Source organism: Lampris incognitus, chromosome 21 (genome assembly GCF_029633865.1).
Source record: "Lampris incognitus isolate fLamInc1 chromosome 21, fLamInc1.hap2, whole genome shotgun sequence".
In the NCBI taxonomy this organism is placed as follows: Eukaryota; Metazoa; Chordata; class Actinopteri; order Lampriformes; family Lampridae; genus Lampris; species Lampris incognitus.
The window spans coordinates 17,568,416-17,585,458 of record NC_079231.1 but is presented as its reverse complement, the minus strand read 5'-3'; the positions used below and the strand labels follow the sequence as shown (position 1 = coordinate 17,585,458).

General features: G+C 51.8%; 1 protein-coding gene across 1 annotated transcript in view; it reads left to right on the top strand.

Annotated features, from left to right (window-relative positions):
• Positions 1–17,043, top strand: part of pard3ba (par-3 family cell polarity regulator beta a) — a 178,605-nt gene that overhangs the window by 40,671 nt on the left and 120,891 nt on the right. The window contains exons 4-6 of the mRNA XM_056301096.1: positions 4,971–5,077; positions 14,025–14,110; positions 16,083–16,152. Coding sequence (XP_056157071.1) covers positions 4,971–5,077; positions 14,025–14,110; positions 16,083–16,152 — 263 coding nt within the window. The remainder of the gene's footprint in view (positions 1–4,970; positions 5,078–14,024; positions 14,111–16,082; positions 16,153–17,043) is intronic.

The window sequence follows — 17,043 nt, the reverse complement described above, 5'->3', positions numbered from 1 at the left end:
AGTCTTTCCTGGTCCTAATGCTCCAGTGTCGCGATGGGGACACAGTGCTGTAAGAGATGCCGTCCTTCAGCTGAGATGTTAAAACAGAGGTCCTGACTTCACTGTGGTCATTAAAGATAAACATGGCAGGGCTTCCAGCTTGGTCGAGTGTCCCAACAGACATAGGGTGGGAAGCCAGATGTGCGTATGTGTCCTGGTCGCTGCACTAGCGCCTCCTCTGGTTGGTTGAGACACCTGTTGGAGGGGGGATAGCATGATCCTCCATTGTGCTATGTCCCCCTTGTGAAACCCCTCACTGTCAGGTGAGAAGAAGCGGCTGGCAACTCCACATGTATCGGGAGGAGGCATGTGGTAGTCTGCAGCCCTCCCTGGATCGGCAGCAGAGGGGATGGAGCAGTGACCAGGACGGCTAGGAAGAGAGGGGTAATTGGCTGGATACAACTGAGGAGAAAAGGTAAGGGAAACACACAAAAAAAAAGATCCCATGGCACTTACAGCAAAGAGCAGGGAGTCCCCTGGTGTCCTGGCAAAATTCCCAACCGGGCTCTCTCCATCTGGCCACCTAATCATCCCCCCGTGTAATTGGCTCAATGATTCCTCCCTCTCTACCTCAAGCTGATGTATGGTGAGTGTCCGGTGCAAAATGGCTGCCGTGCATCATCCAAGTGGGTGCTCCACACTGGTGGTGGTTGAGGTGAGTTCCCCCCCCACTCCAAGTGAAGCACTTGGGGCATCCAGATAAAGCGCTATATAAATGTAATCCATCCATCATCATGCAAGGTTAGAAGAACATCGATGACGTCTGATGACCGATATCACTGGATATCATGTCACCCATCACATCCTTTATTTCAGGCTTGGGGTTTCCCCTCGCGTTTACTCTGTATTTCACCAGGCGGTTGATAACTTTTTACCTGCGAGGCTTTAGTGGATTTTTCCATCAGTGCTGCAATATTGGCGAGTAACTCCTCATGTGTGTTCTTCACACACACGTATGACAAGCCCAGCTCTCTGTTAGGCTTAAACTGACCGTCGTGTGAGAGGAAATGATCTGGGGAAACCGAGTTTCGCTAGCCACAGTTTGTCATTTTCAATATGCAGAGGTTTCCTACGGCATCTGTTTCAAATAGTCCATGCCCAAGCGTGTTGCGTTTAACCGGTGTGTCATTCGATTAGTAAGTCCTCTTAAGTCACGTATATGACCATCCAAATGCCAGTCGACCTCAGAGAGTTATGACCGCCGCGCTAATCTATATATCCCAGAGCCTTTGTGACCCTGCTTGACCCCTCCGAGGTCACCACGGGTCAGAGGTCAAAGCTAGTAACCTCTGTGTTCCTTTGCAGGAGCGGCAGCGGCTGTTGAGGCTGTAAGTGGTGGGAGGATTTATGGAGGCGAGGCGGACTCGGATGGTTAAACAGAGGAGTATTCCTGATTAATGGACTCTTTTAGTGGCCCGGTAGTTACCGCGAGGCGGCCATGGCCACTTGATAGTCACATCATCAAAACACCCATTAATTCCCTTTGGAAAACAAAGGGGGCTCTTCAAGCCCGACGTCCAGATGACGAGGGTCCGGTCAGTAGTTTGTCAACCGAGTTATCCGCCCCTCTAAAACCTATTATGAGCCTGTCTGATGTGTAAAAATGTGTTCACAAGTCTTGTTTTTTAAGAGGAGGTGTCACATTTCCAGTGATGGTCATCTCTTATTAAAGAAAAACCTCATCATCTCTCCTTGGTTCATCGCTAATTAACACACCTCTGACAACGGTTTTTGTGTTACAGGTCTTAGTTCAGCATCCTTCTCCCAATATACCCAGCATCTCTCCTCCACACATGTCCAAGCCATCTCAATCTCGCCTCTCTTGCTTTGTCTCCAAACTGTCCAACCTGAGCTGTCCCTCTAATATACTCGTTCCTAATTCTGTCCTTCTTCGTCACTCCCAGTGAAAATCTTAGCATCTTCAACTCTGCCACCTCCAGCTCCACCTCCTGTCTCTTCATCAGTGCCACTGTCTCCAAACCATATAACATAGCTGGTCTCACAACCATCTTGTAAACCTTCCCTTTCACTCTTGCTGGTACCCTTCTGTCACAAATCACCCCTGACACTCTTCTCCACCCTGCCTGCACTCTCTTCTTCACCTCTCTGCTGCACTCCCCGTTACTTTGGACAGTTGACCCCAAGTATTTAAAGTCATGCACTGAAAATGTTATATAAAACTTTGATGAGGAAGTTTTATAATAATAATAATGATAATAATGACATACTCAAGCTTCTTTTTACCCAACTTTGTGTAGTCTGTCAGGGTTCATATATACAGATACTCCCTCTGATACGCCATGTAGGCTCAAGTATGTCCTCGCCTACCAGGAGCACCCATAAGGCTTAACTCACCATTCACCCTAGCTGCTTAGGGAGGCTAGTGATAGCCGAGCTGTCCGCCACAGTAGAGCGAGACACAGTAGATTGACATCTTTCAGACCCCCCTCCCCCTGCACCCGCTGAGACAAGAAGGAAAGTAGGTGCAGTTTTGTTTGACCCAGATTTAGACAGAGGCACTACCTGATTGACGGACCGGTGGTCAGCAGAGCGGGAAGGAAACAGCAGAATAAGACTTGATGGCGGAAGGAGCCGGCTGGTAATGTGAGAAGTTTTTTCGTGGAGCGTGGAGGCACAGGAATGTGTTTCAGTATGTTCCCTGTTTATTTTGCACACATTTGCATGTGCCATCTGGTTGTCAGAATCAAATAACACCGTGCCTGATGAGCCCCCCCCCCCACTAGGACGACCTGAGTCTTAATCACAGGATAGCATCACTTTTAATTCACACCGTGAGCTTTTTTTGGAGCTGCTTGGGTGCTGTGAACCCGTTGGCAAGTCGTGATAGGCCTTCGCTGGCACCGTCATAAGAGGCACTGCTCGTTTTTTATTCATTGTTTTCTAAATCGAGCCCGTTCATGATTTAATTGTATCCCATTAACGGATTTTTTTGTCACTATAAAGCTACAATCTATCCATCCATTATCCCAACCGCTTATCCTGCTCTCAGGGTCGCAGGGGATGCTGGAGCCTATCCCAGCAGTCACTGGGCGGGAGGCAGGGATAGGGAGGACATACAGGTGGCTGGTGTGACAGAGGAAGATGCAGAGGACAGGAAGAGATGGAAACGGATGATCCGCTGTGGCGCCCCCCTAACAGGAGCGGCCGAAAGTAGAAACAGTAGTTGGGGAGAAACACAACTAGTCCAGCCCACAGTAACACATAGCAACTGGATGGATCTGGACACATCAGGCTCCTGCACATGTTGGGATTGTCCCAACAACACCCCCGCCCTACTCTGAATACCAGCGGCGTTGTGGGGCGGTGTATCGCTGTGCAAATATCTCACACACTTGCACGTACACCGTGTGGAACCGAGATACAGACTTAATTTTTTACAGCGGGGCGTATTTGTCTGTGTGTGTGTCTGTGTCTGTGTGTGATAGATTGAACGGCCATTTTTCATTCATGACAAATAAAAGCAGTTTTCCCGAGGCGTGCACACAGCGCGCACGCCGAACCCTGGCGAGCTCCTTCCTCTCGACTCGCTCTCTGCTCTCCCCCATTCTGACCACGTTTGACCGGCACCCTGTCACTGACCCTCCAAAGAGAGATTGATTACAGGAAAAGGGAGAAATTGGTTGGCTTTCTCTGTTTCTCTCGGTGTGCTCACTTCTCCCTTGCTCCCCCCGCGTGTTATTTCTCCTCCGTCAGGGCGTGCTTTCGTACGCCGTGTAATCACCCTGTTCCCCGTGTCGGGGAAAGCAAGAGGCTTGCCTAAAGGTCTACATTAAGTCGTTCTGGAATGGCTTTTTGACAAGTAATCTATCGAGGCCTGCCGGAGCTCCTCTCTTTACATAACCTTGTTATTTTTTTTATTTTTTAAGTTTCGCTCCTGCTCCCGTTCGGCGTGATGTAAGTGGGCTGGGTAGCGCCGGCTCGGCCCAGGTTGTTGGGCAGCACTGTGTGTGTGTGTGTGTGTGTGTGTGTGTGTGTGTGTGTGTGTGTGTGTGCTTGTCTGTGTTTGGCGGATCAGAGGCAACAGCTGGTCATATGGAGTGGGGGGTTAAGTGAATCGGGGTGGGTGGACCCCCCCTCCCCAATCCCTGGAGGCCAAAGGGAGTGCAAATGGGCTTTCAGTTTGGAAAGATCAGAAAGCCCCCCCCCCCGCCTTCACCCTACCCCGACCAAATCACCGGGCCTCCGGCCTCATGCTCTTTGCAGAGACAGTTGTGCGCTGGCTTTAAGGGCTACTGCTGTAGGATTTATGTAATCTTGGGGGTTAAGTTAAAGCATAATCTAACACCAAACCATTTTAGTGAGTTTGCTCATACCTACGGGTTAACAACCATGTCAGGGTTGCCTCCGGCTTGGTCGGGCATCGCTACAGACACAATTGGCTGTGTCTGCAGGCGGGAAGCCGGATGTGGGTATGTGTCCTGGTCGCTGCACTAGCGCCTCCTCTGGTCGGTCAGGGTGCCTGTTTGGGGGAGAGGGGGAACTGGACGGAATAGCGTGATCCTCCCATGCGCTACGTCCTCCTGGCTAAACTCCTCACTGTCAGGTGAAAAGAAGCGGCTGGCAACTCCACATGTACCGGAGGAGGCACGTGGTAGTCTGCAGCCCTCCCCGGATCGGCAGAGGGGGACAGCTCGGAAGAGTGGGGTAATTGGCCGGATACAACTGGGGAGAAAAAGGGGGGAGGAAAAAAAACTTGCAAGGGTTCTTCTTGTTATGGAGCCCAGAATCCCCCAGCAGCACACTTTTACCATCCCTCTTACAATGCTTTCACTGGTTTGGCAAATAGAAGGCATCGCGGTGGCATTTCTGTCATGTCGGCAAGGGATATTGGAGCACAAGTGACTGGCATTTACTGTCACAAGTCTCTAACACTTCTCTTTTCTCTCTCCCGCTCTCTCCCTCTCTCACAGACAGTCTCCTCCTGGTGCGGAGCAGCAGTGACCCTGCCTTGGCCTCAACCCTGGAGACGAATGCCACATCCAAACCTGAAGACCACGGTGGAGGGGCGCCTGAGCAGGTGAGCGTACAGGGCAGTTGAACTTACCTCAACAGAAATATTAAAGTCCCACCATGTAACTTGTTTTGCTCATTAGCACTCATATAATCTCATGTAATCCTCCCGGTTTCTTTTCCAATGTGATGCTGTGCAGCGCTGTCTGCCATCGTCCCGTGCTCCGAAATGAGACGCTCTGCTAATGCTCGCAGTGCCCTCGTGCTTTTCCAGGGACGATCCCATTGAGGCATTGCATTTTACTGATACGCAAAATACAGCTTCATATGTTTATAAGAGCTAAAACACCAGTCATGCCAAACCACATGGTCTGAGCAGAGGGCCAGAGGTAAAAGTATGCCACGCCTTTAAGTGCAAGAGATGACTGGGTGGTCATCTCGTATCTTAACATGTGTGTGAAATGGAAAATATGGTGACAAGTATTCATTGAAATCCTACATAGTGGGACTTTAACAGGGAGAAAAAGTTCAGGCTTAGTCCGTTAGTATCAAGCTAACAAGGAATATGATGTAATATAGCCCTAATGATCGTCCTGCTTCTGGTGTGGGAAGATGGTGCCATGAACTCACATTTACAGTGGCCTCATCCAGTACCATCCATGCAGTGTCTTTGTCCACGTCTGCATCTAAGTTGTCTTCGTTTCATGGCTGGGACAGCTGGTGCTGGATCGGTTGGGAGAGCTTGGTCTGCTGGGTGCTGTGGGCCCAGGTACCACGGCCCTGCCTGGAGCTGTACCCAATGAAGGAAGCACTGAGGGCGGTCTGACAGGATGCAGAAGCAGGGCAGGCTAAGCTAACTGCTAGCCCATGCAGACCAGCAGCTCCAATACCACAGAGGTCAGTCTGGCGGCGGCCTCACCTGGCGTTGACTGGTTTTAGTGTTGTCGTGTGGAGAGGGGGGAGGTGTGTCGAAGGTGTCTGGCTGAGGGAGCTGGCGCTGGATCGGCTGAGGGAGCTTGGTCTGCTGCATCAGGTTGGCCCAAGGACCACGGCCCTGCCCAGAGAGGAAGCACCGAGGGCGGTCTGACAGGATGCAGACACGGGGCAGGCTACGCTAACTGCTAGCCCATGCAGACCGGCAGTTCCGACAGTCTTGCTGGCGTTCGCTCTTTGGATATGTTGAATATCTGTGTTTTGTAGTTTTTTGTGTAGTTTCGATATGTGTTCTTGTAGTTTGGGTATGTGTTTTTGTCTTTGTGTTGCGCTGCTGTGGGCTGGGGGAAGCGATACTTCCTGATTCCTGATGATGTAATGTGGCTCTTTTTAGGGAAATTGCAGGATGAATTGTTCTTGACTCTATTTGACTCATTCAAAGGGAGGATCAGTGTTGATATTCTTCAAGAGTCCCCGTCCTCGCTTCCTTTAAGTTTATCATATTTTTTTCTGAGAGGCTAAGAAGACAGAAAGAGGCTTGGCGGCTTCGGCGAACATTTTGATGAAAGACGGCCGCAGTTCTGACAGCAGCTAATCTGAGAGGCGGTTCGAACCCGGTTGTCCTCCAGGTTTTAGCCCAACACTTTACTAAAGGAAGACGTGGAGGATAAAGAATGAAGACCGGACACTTCTCTCCACGTTTTTTTGGTTGCTGCTCCGTTCCCTCTCGAAGAAAAGTGAGGTGGGGGGGGGGGGTCGTGGAAAAGAGAGAGCCAGAGAATTTTCTCCGTTTTTTTTTGTTTTTTTTGTTTTTTTGGCTGGCTCAGAGAGCTCCAGGCGGTACTTTGAATTGGCCGGCTTTTCAAGTGCTCTCCTCTTTCTGAAACAGGCTGCAATAAAGATGACTTTTCATGCCGCCTGTTTTTGGCTCTCTGTTTGACTCTGCTGTGTTTGTGTGTGTGTGTGTGAGAGAGAGAGAGAGAGAGAGAGAGAGAGAGAGAGAGAGAGAGAGAGAGAGAGAGAGAGAGAGAGAGAGAGAGAGAGAGAGAAGAGGACACAGAGCGAGAGAGAGCGAGAGAGAGAGAAGAGGACAGAGAGTGAGCAAGAGAGAAAGAGAGGGAAGAAGACAGAGAGAGAGAAGAGGACAGAGAGAGCAAGTAAGAGAGAGAGAGCAAGAGAGAGAGAAGAGGACCGAGGGAAGAGAGAAGAGGACAGAGAGCGAGAGAGAGGAGAGGACAGAGGGAGAGAGAGAGAGAGAAGACGACAAAAAGAGTGAGTGAGGGAGAGAGAGAAGAGGACAGAGAGAGAAGAAGACAGAGAGAGAGAAGAAGACAGGGAGAGAGAGAACAGGACAGAGAGAGATGGCGAGAGAGAGAGAACGAGAGCGAGCGAGCGAGCGAGGGAGAGGGAGAGTGGCCGGTAGAGAGGGAAAACAGCGTGAGAAGCTGTTTTCTGTCCCCGCGTTGCGTGGGACCCAGCAGTGACTAAGCAAAACTGGGGGAGGCGGCGGGTGAACAGAATGATGAAGCCCATACTTCTCCCGCAGCGACGCCGGGCCTCACCCCCCTCACACAGCACAGCCGGGCCTGGGTTGTGTGCTCATTACAGTCAGGCTGAAACAGCCTTGCAGCAGTCAGAAACAATCAGCATCTCTCTTCCTGGGCGACAGGCATTAGTGGTGTGCAGCCGCCAAAGCCCGGTCCCGGACCTCATGAGCCCGGCTCGTTTTAACACATGGTTTCTCATTAGCCGGCTGAGACGTGTCCATTGTTTTTCTGCTGATGATGATGGGCTTCCTTATCACCTATTACCCTGCTCAGGCAGGGGACGTTGTCGGCGGTCCTGATTGTTTTTGTTTGTGTTATTAACATAACAGAAAAGAAAAAAAAAACAATTGGCTCGAATGAAACGAGGACAGATACCGTCCCAGAAGGTTCCCATTCAATTTTGGGCAAATTGGGGTCAAGCCTCGTGGTCAAGGTCGCCAAAAATGTGAAAATCATTTGTTTTCGGGTATTTTTGCCACTACTTGGTCAAAAACCCATCTGGTTTACATCAGGCTACATCCAAAATGTGTTTTCTTTTCCATCTCCGAGATAAAATTCTACTCATTGCTGTCATAAAAAAGTCGTTAGTTTGAAGACTTGTGGGATTTGAGGTTTAGGGGGGTCGAGATCATCAGTCAGAATTGCATGTGTTCCAGTACATCTCAGAAATGGCTGCAGATTGTAGTCCCCTACTTACAGCTGTTGACAGACGGGCAGTTTGACATGGACGTTTACTCGGCACCATGACCTTTGACCCTGAGTGACCTTGGAAGGTCCGAATTAAGGTTATGGGATTTTCTAAAGTTAAAACTCAGCCAACTCAGAAACAGGTTGTCAGGGTGTCCGGGTGGCGTGGCAGTCTATTATACCTTTGCCTACCAACATGGGGATCGCTGGTCCAAATCCCCGTGTTACCTCCGGCTTGGTCAGGCGTCCTGCGGGTGGGAAGCCGGATGTGGGTATGTTTCCTGGTCGCTGCACTAGCGCCTCCTCTGGTCAGTTGCGGCACCTGTTCGGGGGGGGGGGGACTGTGGGAGAATAGCGTGATCCTCCGACGTGCTACGTCCCCCCTGGTGAAACTCCTCACTGTCAGGTGAAGCGACTGGCGACTCCACATCTATCGGAGAAGGCATGTGGTAGTCTGCTGCCCTCCCTGGATCTGGAGAGGAGGTGGAGCAGTGACTGGGACGGCTTGGAAGAGTGGGGTAATTGGCCAAGTTCAACTGGGGAGAAAAAGGGGAAAATCTCCCCTCCCTCAAAAAAGAAACAGGTTGTCTTGATCAACTGTGACTATTGAAAGCACATTTCATATGCATCATATTCTTGGCGTTGCTGTTTGAAAGGCAGATCATCGTGGAGCGAGGTGGGAAGAGAAGCTGCACGCCACGCCGTCACGCCATCCAGCTGTAAACTGAAGTTCCGACATTTATAAAGTGGTCAGTACACACACAGTTCTTAGGGCTGGACAAGTTTCATAACCTGCAGCACAAGGAGGCCCACTGAAAACCCAATAATGTAGTTTAGTTCACTGGGTGTAAAACTGTGAGACTGTCAGTTTGGTTCCCCCCTAGCGTTTTAAAAACTAACATTTTGGGAGATACCAAATTGTGTAAATGTTCTGGTACGCGTCACAGTACTTGAATAGACCGAAGGCTCGTCCTCTTAAGAGGCCTCACCAGTGGACATCTGACAGCTTCATAAGTTCAGTATAAAATGTACTCCCTCCCCCCCCTTTTTTTTTTCTCCCCAGTTTTTTCGGGCCAATTGCCCCACTCTTCCGACCCATTCCAGTCGCCGCTTCACCCCCTCTGCCGATCCGGGGAGGGCTGCAGACTACCACATGCCTCCTCCCATACATGTGGAGTCGCCAGCCGCTTCTTTTCACCTGACAGTGAGGAGTTTCACCAGGGGGAGGTAGCACGTGAGAGGATCACGCTGTTCCCCCCAGTCCCCCTCCCCCCTGAACTGGTGCCCTGACGAACCAGAGGAGGTGCTAGTGCAGCGACGAGGACACATACCTACATCCGCTTCCCACCCACGGACACGGCCTATTGTGTCTGTAGGTACGCCAGACCAAGCCGGAGGTAACACGAGGATTCGAACCAGCGATCCCTGTGTTGGTAGGCGACGGAATAGACCACCACACTACCCGGATGCCAATAAGTTCAGTATTAAATGAAGACATTCGGGGGGGGGGGGGAATAGACTACCACGCTACCCGGACACCCTTAAATTTACTTTTTAAATGAAAAGTAATCTGTAACTTTTACCCGGCAACAGTCGTCTGACCGTCGCTGGCGGAACACAGACAAAATGATTTGCAGATCATGACGTATGAGAGTGACAAGTGACTCTAGCCTCCTTCTAATGTCTGTGTATATCCATTAGTGTGTGGGTGCACATGTGCACGCTCCTGCATGTGCATATTCATGTACAGCCATGTCTGTGGAAGGATACCTTTATACCACAACAAGTGCCCTTAAACATGTGTATCCATCCATGTGTGTGTGTGTGTGTGTGTGTGTGTCTGGAGGGTTATCACGGCCCTTGGGTAGATTGAGTGCTGGCTCTGATGGACTTCCATAGATCAATAGACTATCACTTCATCTGAACTCATCCACTGTACTGCTCCCATGCAACCGCCTCTCTCTTCCCCCCTTATCTCCCCCTCTCTCTCCATCTTTCTCTCTCACTCATCCCACACGCACACACACACACACACACACACACATACCCCTCTCTAGCCCCCTATGTCTGGGAAAGGGTATTGAAAGCAGATATGGTCTAATTAAAGCTGATACGGTGATAAATATGCGGTCTACTCCTTTAATTGATTTTCACTGACTGCTGTGGCGAAGGCTAACGTTGGTCCATTTTTCTCCCTCTGTAACTCCCTTATCTCTGTTGGTATCACTTTCACCACACACACACACACACACACACACACTTTTTATCTGTATTTTTATCTGTCCGTCTATCACGAGGGGCTGCACATGTCTCTGTTGGTCTCTGTCTCCGTCAAGGCTGAACAACGCCAGAGAGGCAGCCAGCCCTTTAATTGATTCGGACTTCCTGTCACATTTTAAGCAAGTAAACAAGAAATTAGCGGCGCAATGGCGCAGTGGTTAGCGCGGATGCCTCACAGCGAGAAGGTCCTGGGTTCGAGCCTCGGGGTTGTGCAACCTCTGGGGGGTCATCCCGGGTCATCCTCTGTGTGGAGTTTGCATGTTCTCCCTGTGTCCGCGTGGGTTTCCTGTGGGGGCTCCGGTTTCCTCCCACAGTCCGAAGACATGTAGGTCAGGTGACTCGGCCGTACTAGATTGTCCCTAGGTGTGAATATGTGTGTGTGTGTGGGTCCTGTGATAGACTGGCGGCATGTCTCCTCGCCTGCAGCCCAATGACTGCTGAGATGGACTCTAGCATCCCCGCCACCCCGGGAGCAGGATAAGCAGTTTGGATCATGGATGGGAACAAGAAATTAAATTTTGCCCTCCACCCCTCAGCATGCTCCAAACTCCGGCTTGTAAATTCACCCTCGTCTCTCTTCTATGTCTGCTTTCTGGTCAATTTTCAACACCTGAGAGGAGAGGGGGGGGGGCAATGATGCAACAAGCGTTCGCACAGGGGCAAGCCGGCCGGGGGTTTGTTTGATTCGTGGGGGGCTGTCGGGTGGTTGTATGCCCCACAGTGGCCGGGGAAAACGCCGGACACCGACGCCGTAGCCGACCTGAACACAACCCCCCCTCGGCCCGCCCGGCCTCCGTGTTCTGTGTGTGCATGCGTGTTGCACCTCCAGCTCCGTGTTGTTACTTGGTGTGTATATGAGTGACTAGCGCCACCCCTGGCTTGTAGGGCTGCTTGTCTTGTTAAGCGTATAGACGTGTGTGTCAGTGTGGTTTGCGAGAGAGCGCAAGTAAGACAGTCAGTCGACAAGATGGATATGACAAGGGTCACGGAGCACTGGCTAGCACAGTAAAGCTGTGATACACACACACACCACACACAGGCACACTATTTCTCATGTGCCTGACATGTAGCAGATGACTAAAACGCTCAGAGGAAACCGAGAAAAAACACACACACTCACACCCACACCTCATTTCTCAACCCACCCAACAACACACACACACACACACTCACTCACTCACACACTCTCTCTCACGCACACTTGCACACAAGCATTGACACCTCATATCTCATGTCTCCACTGCCCCTTTCTGCACAGGGCCCCCCAAACCAAAAACAACACTCAGAAGAAGGAAATAAACATCCCAGCATGCACGGCAGCAAGGGTGGAAATGCTGCTGCTGTGTGTTGTGCCGTGCGCCCGTCCTCCGGAGGACAGCGGAGCCGGCAGACGGGATTCATGAGCTGCTTGTTCTGCTGTAGCAACCGGCCCTCACCCATTCAGTCAGTGGAGGAGGAGGACGTGTAATTTTTAATCACCTTTAATTAAGCCTCATACGCTCTCATCCTCAAGTCTTCAGCTTCCGGTGCGGGAAGATGGCAGCGGCCTCACCCAGCACCATCCATGCAGTGTCTTTGTCCACATCTGCGTCTCTTAAGTGCGTCTTCGTTTGATGGCTGGGAGAGCTGGCGCTGGATCGGGTGGGGGAGTCTGGTCTGCTGTGTCCGGTGGGCCCAGGGACCACGGCCCTGCCCGGAGCTGTGCCCGAGGAGGAAACCCCAAGGGGGGGTCTAACAGGACGCGGAAGCGAGCCATTCAATGAAAAAACCTGCTCACAACGTCCCGTGAAGAAAGAGACGAGGGACACCGTGCCACGTTAGTGCCGTCTCGTTTCCAGGTTTGAGAACTCGAGACTGGACCACTAGACGGAAACGTTGTCTTCTTTTCTTCTTCTCTTGCTTTTTAATGGGAGCGGGGGATTGCATCGTTACTGTGTCCGGTGCAGCGGTGCAAGGAGAAACCAGAGGCAGCTGACAGGCTGAGCAGGAAAGCGATTATTATTATGATAAGGACGTCATTACCATCGCTCATTGTGTGGATAATCACTGGTTTTCTCGGCCGGGGATTAAACTCACGCCGCACATCGTGCCGTGGTGTCCTAATTCTGAGGGCTTAATGGAGACGTTTGTGTGAATGTGTACATACATTTATGTTTTGCACCACATGTGACACGGCATCCATGCACAGGTCGACATACTAGCAAAGTGTGCACGTGTGTGTGTGTGTGTGTGTGAGTCTGTGTGTGAGTGAGTGTGTGCATGTGTGTGTGTGTGCGCATGTGTGCGTGTGTGCATCTCCCTGCCTCTCTGTGCAGGTGATTGCCTACTGCCCTGCCAACTCAGGGCTCCTGAAGGCCTGGGTTGAGAGCCTTGTGTGATGGAGATGTTAGAGCAAAAAGCCTGTGCGTGTGTGAGTGTGTGTCTGTTTGTGTCTGTGTCTGAGTGTGTGTGTGTGTGTGTGTGTGTGTGTGTGTGTGTGTGTGTGTGTGTGTGTGTGTGTGTGTGTGTGTGTGTGTGTGTGTGAGTGAGTGCCCAGTGTGGCCAGTGGTGCAGAGGGAAGATGCACAGCAACAATGGAGCCATCAGCTTCCCTCTTTTTTCCCCCGATTTGGACATGTGTTCTATTGTGCGATAATCGCACACTGCCCAGATAAGTGGGTCACTATTTGTATAGGCAGAAGGGGTGTAGTGTGTGTGTGTGTGTTTGTGTGTGTGTGTCTGTGTGTGCTCGTGCAGTTCCATGCATTCTCAGGTTTGTATGTGTGGTTATATTGTATATACATGTGACGTTGCGTTGTGTGTGGCAGGTGTGCGCGTGATGAAGCATGTACTTTGTTGCAACGTGTGCGTTTTTACATGTGGCAGTGACTGGCTGAAGTGTGGGGGGAAGGGTGGTGGGCGGGCTCTGGGTGGGTGGGTGGGGGGGCAGCCACTATATTACCCATTAGTGCTGGTGACACAATGAAAGTGATGGGGCAGAAGGGCATAATTGCACCCTTCTTGTCTTCGGCGTTTTAGGGCGTTCTCTCTCTCTCTCTCTCTCTCTCTCTCTCTCTCTCTCTCTCTCTCTCTCTCTCTCACCCCCCCCCCCCCGTGAGTAGGTCTGAGTGTCCTGCAACAGTTTGACGCTGTCCCTCATCCCCTCTCTCTCTTTCTCTCTCTCTCTATTTATCCTCGTTTGTTTGCCCTCAAGCTGTTGTTTCCGCCAACTTAAAAATAGCCCCTTGCCTGGCATAAGTAGAGACAGAGAGCGAGGCAAGGAGAGGGGGAGACGGATAGATGGAGGGATGGATGGACGGCTAGGCGGAGTGGAGGAGGGATAGCGGAGCACGCTTTTGGAGCTACGCGGTCGTTCTCGCGTCTGAGGATCCCTCTTCAAGGTGATTGATGGTGGCTGTGGACTGTTTCACTAATTGGCGGCGGGTCGGTCCTGTGAGCTGGCCGGCTAGTTTCTTGCTGTTGTGGCTAGTGTGTGTGTGTGTGTGTGTGTGTGTCTGTGTATGCTAATCTAGATGATCACATGTTAACGTTAATGGCCTTGACTGTGTGTTTTGTTTTTCTCTGAAGGATGTGAACCACGCACAGAGAGGAGCTTTGGACCGCCTCCACGCCGACCACCAACCTGCTGCAAAAATGAGTCGGTTTAACATCAGGTAGGTGTGTGTGTGTGTGTGTGTGTGTGTGTGTGTGTGTGTGCGTGTGTGTGTGGACATCACCGCAGCAGCAGCATGCAGTGTCTAGACCCAGTAGACTGATGGGGACTGGGATTAACTCTCTAGTCTTTGTTCTGTAGCCTGTCACTTCTGACTGGATTAAGGCGACCCTGCCGATCTGCCAGTGAATACCCTCTTTGGGTGCCGGCTTCCACCAGCAACAAATCACACAGTTCTCTCGCTAAACGACCGGGCCGGTGGGTGACCCGGGACCTCTGTTAAAGCCTGATTCAAAGGGCATCCGGGTAGCGTGGCGGTCTGTTCCGTTACCTACCAACACGGGGATTGCCGGTTCGAATCCAGCTTGGTCGAGCATCCCTACAGATGCAATTGGCCGTGTCTGCGGGTGGGAAGCCGGATGTGGGTGTGTGTCCTGGTCGTTGCACTAGCGCCTCCTCTGGTCGGTCGGGGGCGCTTGTTCGGGGGGGCCAGGGAACTGGCGAAACTCCTCACTGTCAGGTGAAAAGCAGCGGCTGGCGACTCCACATGTATCGGAGGAGGCATGTGGTGGTGTGCAGCCCTCCCCGGATCGGCAGAGGGGGTGGAGCACTGACCGGGATGGCTCGGAAGAGTGGGGTAATTGGCCAAGTACAACCCACCCTCCCCAAAAAGCCTGATTCACGTCTCACCAGGTGTGTGTGTGTGTGTGTGTGTGTGAGTGAGCATACAGGTGAGTGGATATGTGTTAAGGTGCACATGGTTGTCTCTGTGACATCACTGGCAACCCCGGTGATGTCATTGTACGCTCCTCTGAGATCCTCATCTCCCTCCAGTCATGTCACTTCCTGACCTTTTGCAGGATGGGAGTTCATCTTCACCTCACCCCGCTGTCATTCACACAAAAACCACAGCTAGGCTACACTGGAAATTGGGGACCCCCCCCCTCATTAATGCTCACCATTTACATGTTCCATCCAAGCGGACGCTTCACAAGAGCACAAATCATTTGGCCACATCGTCAGTGGCGTATTACCGATTAAAATCTCCCAGTATGAACAGTTTTGACAATGATGCTGCAAAGGGAGAAAATTGCCCAGGAAATATTTACGACTACGGTGACAGATGGAGCTTTTCCAGTGTTTTACAGTACGGCGGGGTCTTTAACAGCGGCGTGATGTAGTCGTGGCTCTGCGGCGGCAGACAGCTCGCCGTGATAACAGATGGCTGGCGGTGGCTGAGAGGCCGCAGCCAAGGCCGGCACTAACGGAGGCCCGGCTGCGGGCTTGTTAGCGAGAGCGCTTCTCCCCGCGCTGATGTAGAGGAAGTCAAGCAAGAGTGGGCGTTCCATCTGTCTCTCTCCAAGTTGCTCTTTTCATCCGTCCCACTGTCCCTCCTCAGCTCTCTCTCTCTCTCTCTCTCTCTCTCTCTCTCTCTCTCTCTCTCTCTCTCTCTCTCTATCTCTCTCTCTTGCTCGCTCTCTCTCCCTCCCCCTATTGCTTGCTCTCTCTCTTGCTCTCTCCCTCTTGCTCTCTCTCTCTCTCCCCCCTCTTGCGCGCTCTCTCTTGCTCTCTCTCTCTCCCCCCCTCTTGCTTGCTCTCTCTCTTGCCCTCTCCCTCTTGCTCTCTCTCTCTCTCTCCCCCCTCTTGCTCGCTCTCTCTTGCTCTCTCTCTCTCCCCCCCCCTCTTGCTTGCTCTCTCTCTTGCCCTCTCCCTCTTGCTCTCTCTCTCTCCCCCCCTTGCTCTCTCTCTCTCTCTCCCCCTCTTGCTCACTCTCTCTTGCTCTCTCTCTCTCCCCCCCCTCTTGCTTGCTCTCTCTCTTGCCCCTCTCCCTCTTGCTCTCTCTCTCTCTCTCTCCCCCCTCTTGCTCGCTCTCTCTTGCTCTCTCTCTCTCCCCCCCTCTTGCTTGCTCTCTCTCTTGCTCTCCCCCCTCTTGCTCGCTGTCTCTTGCTCTCTCCGTCTCCCCCCTCTCTCAGCATCCGCCCCCCCACCGCCCAAGTGGAATGTCTGTGTTTGTTTGTGTTTGTCAATGGGATGCTAAAATGGGTGAGTGGATTCATTCTGCATATTAGTGCGCGGCGCTAACAAGCTGCGGCTGCCTCTGATGAGCTTGTTTGTGCCTCTGTTTGTCTTTTTTTGTTTTTTCTGTTGTTTTTTTTTCCTCTCTTAATGAATGTAAATGGGCCTCAGCTAAGAAGACTGGCACTCTGCGCGTGTGTGTGCACGTGCTCGTGTGTCTGTCTGTTTGCGAGCTTTTCCTCCGTCAGTAGGCGTCAGTGGGATCAGAGTACGTGAGGACAGTGTGCGCCTGCGCGGCTGTTTCGCCTTGACGCGCTTGTTTACCTCCACCGGAAGCAAATTAACGGCGCGGGTCTGCGCGTTGGACGGACCAAAATTCTCGGGGCGATTTATGCACGTGCGCAATTTAGACGTAACCGCGCACGCTAATGAATGCAAATGTGATGCACGCGTGTGTCAACGCGAGTTCAGTTTGGGGGAGGGTGCATGATGGCGTTTGGGAGCGCGCACAAGACGTCGCAATAAGAAGGCAAATGGGAAGTCTGTTTGCGTGTGTGTGTGCGTGCTTGTGCGTGTGTATACTGTACAGGTATGACCCTCGCAGAGGTTAACGAGAGTGGGGTGACAGTGACGAAGGAGGGCGCTATAATGATCCCAGCTAGACCTTGGCTCGTGCACTTGTTTGTGTGCGTTCCCGAGCACATAAATCTTAAATCTTAACTGCTTTTGTCCTCCTTTCTTCCTTCCTTCCTTTTTCTCTTTTTTTTTTTATGAGCGAGGCACTTTGTCATTTCCTCTCTCGGGTTGTAATAAACCCCAGGAAGAAGGTCGGCGGACCGAGATGCACTCAGGCTCTGAGGACCCCCCCCCCCTTTCCCTCGCCGTGGTTCAGGTTCTGGGAATCCGCCCAGATCGTGT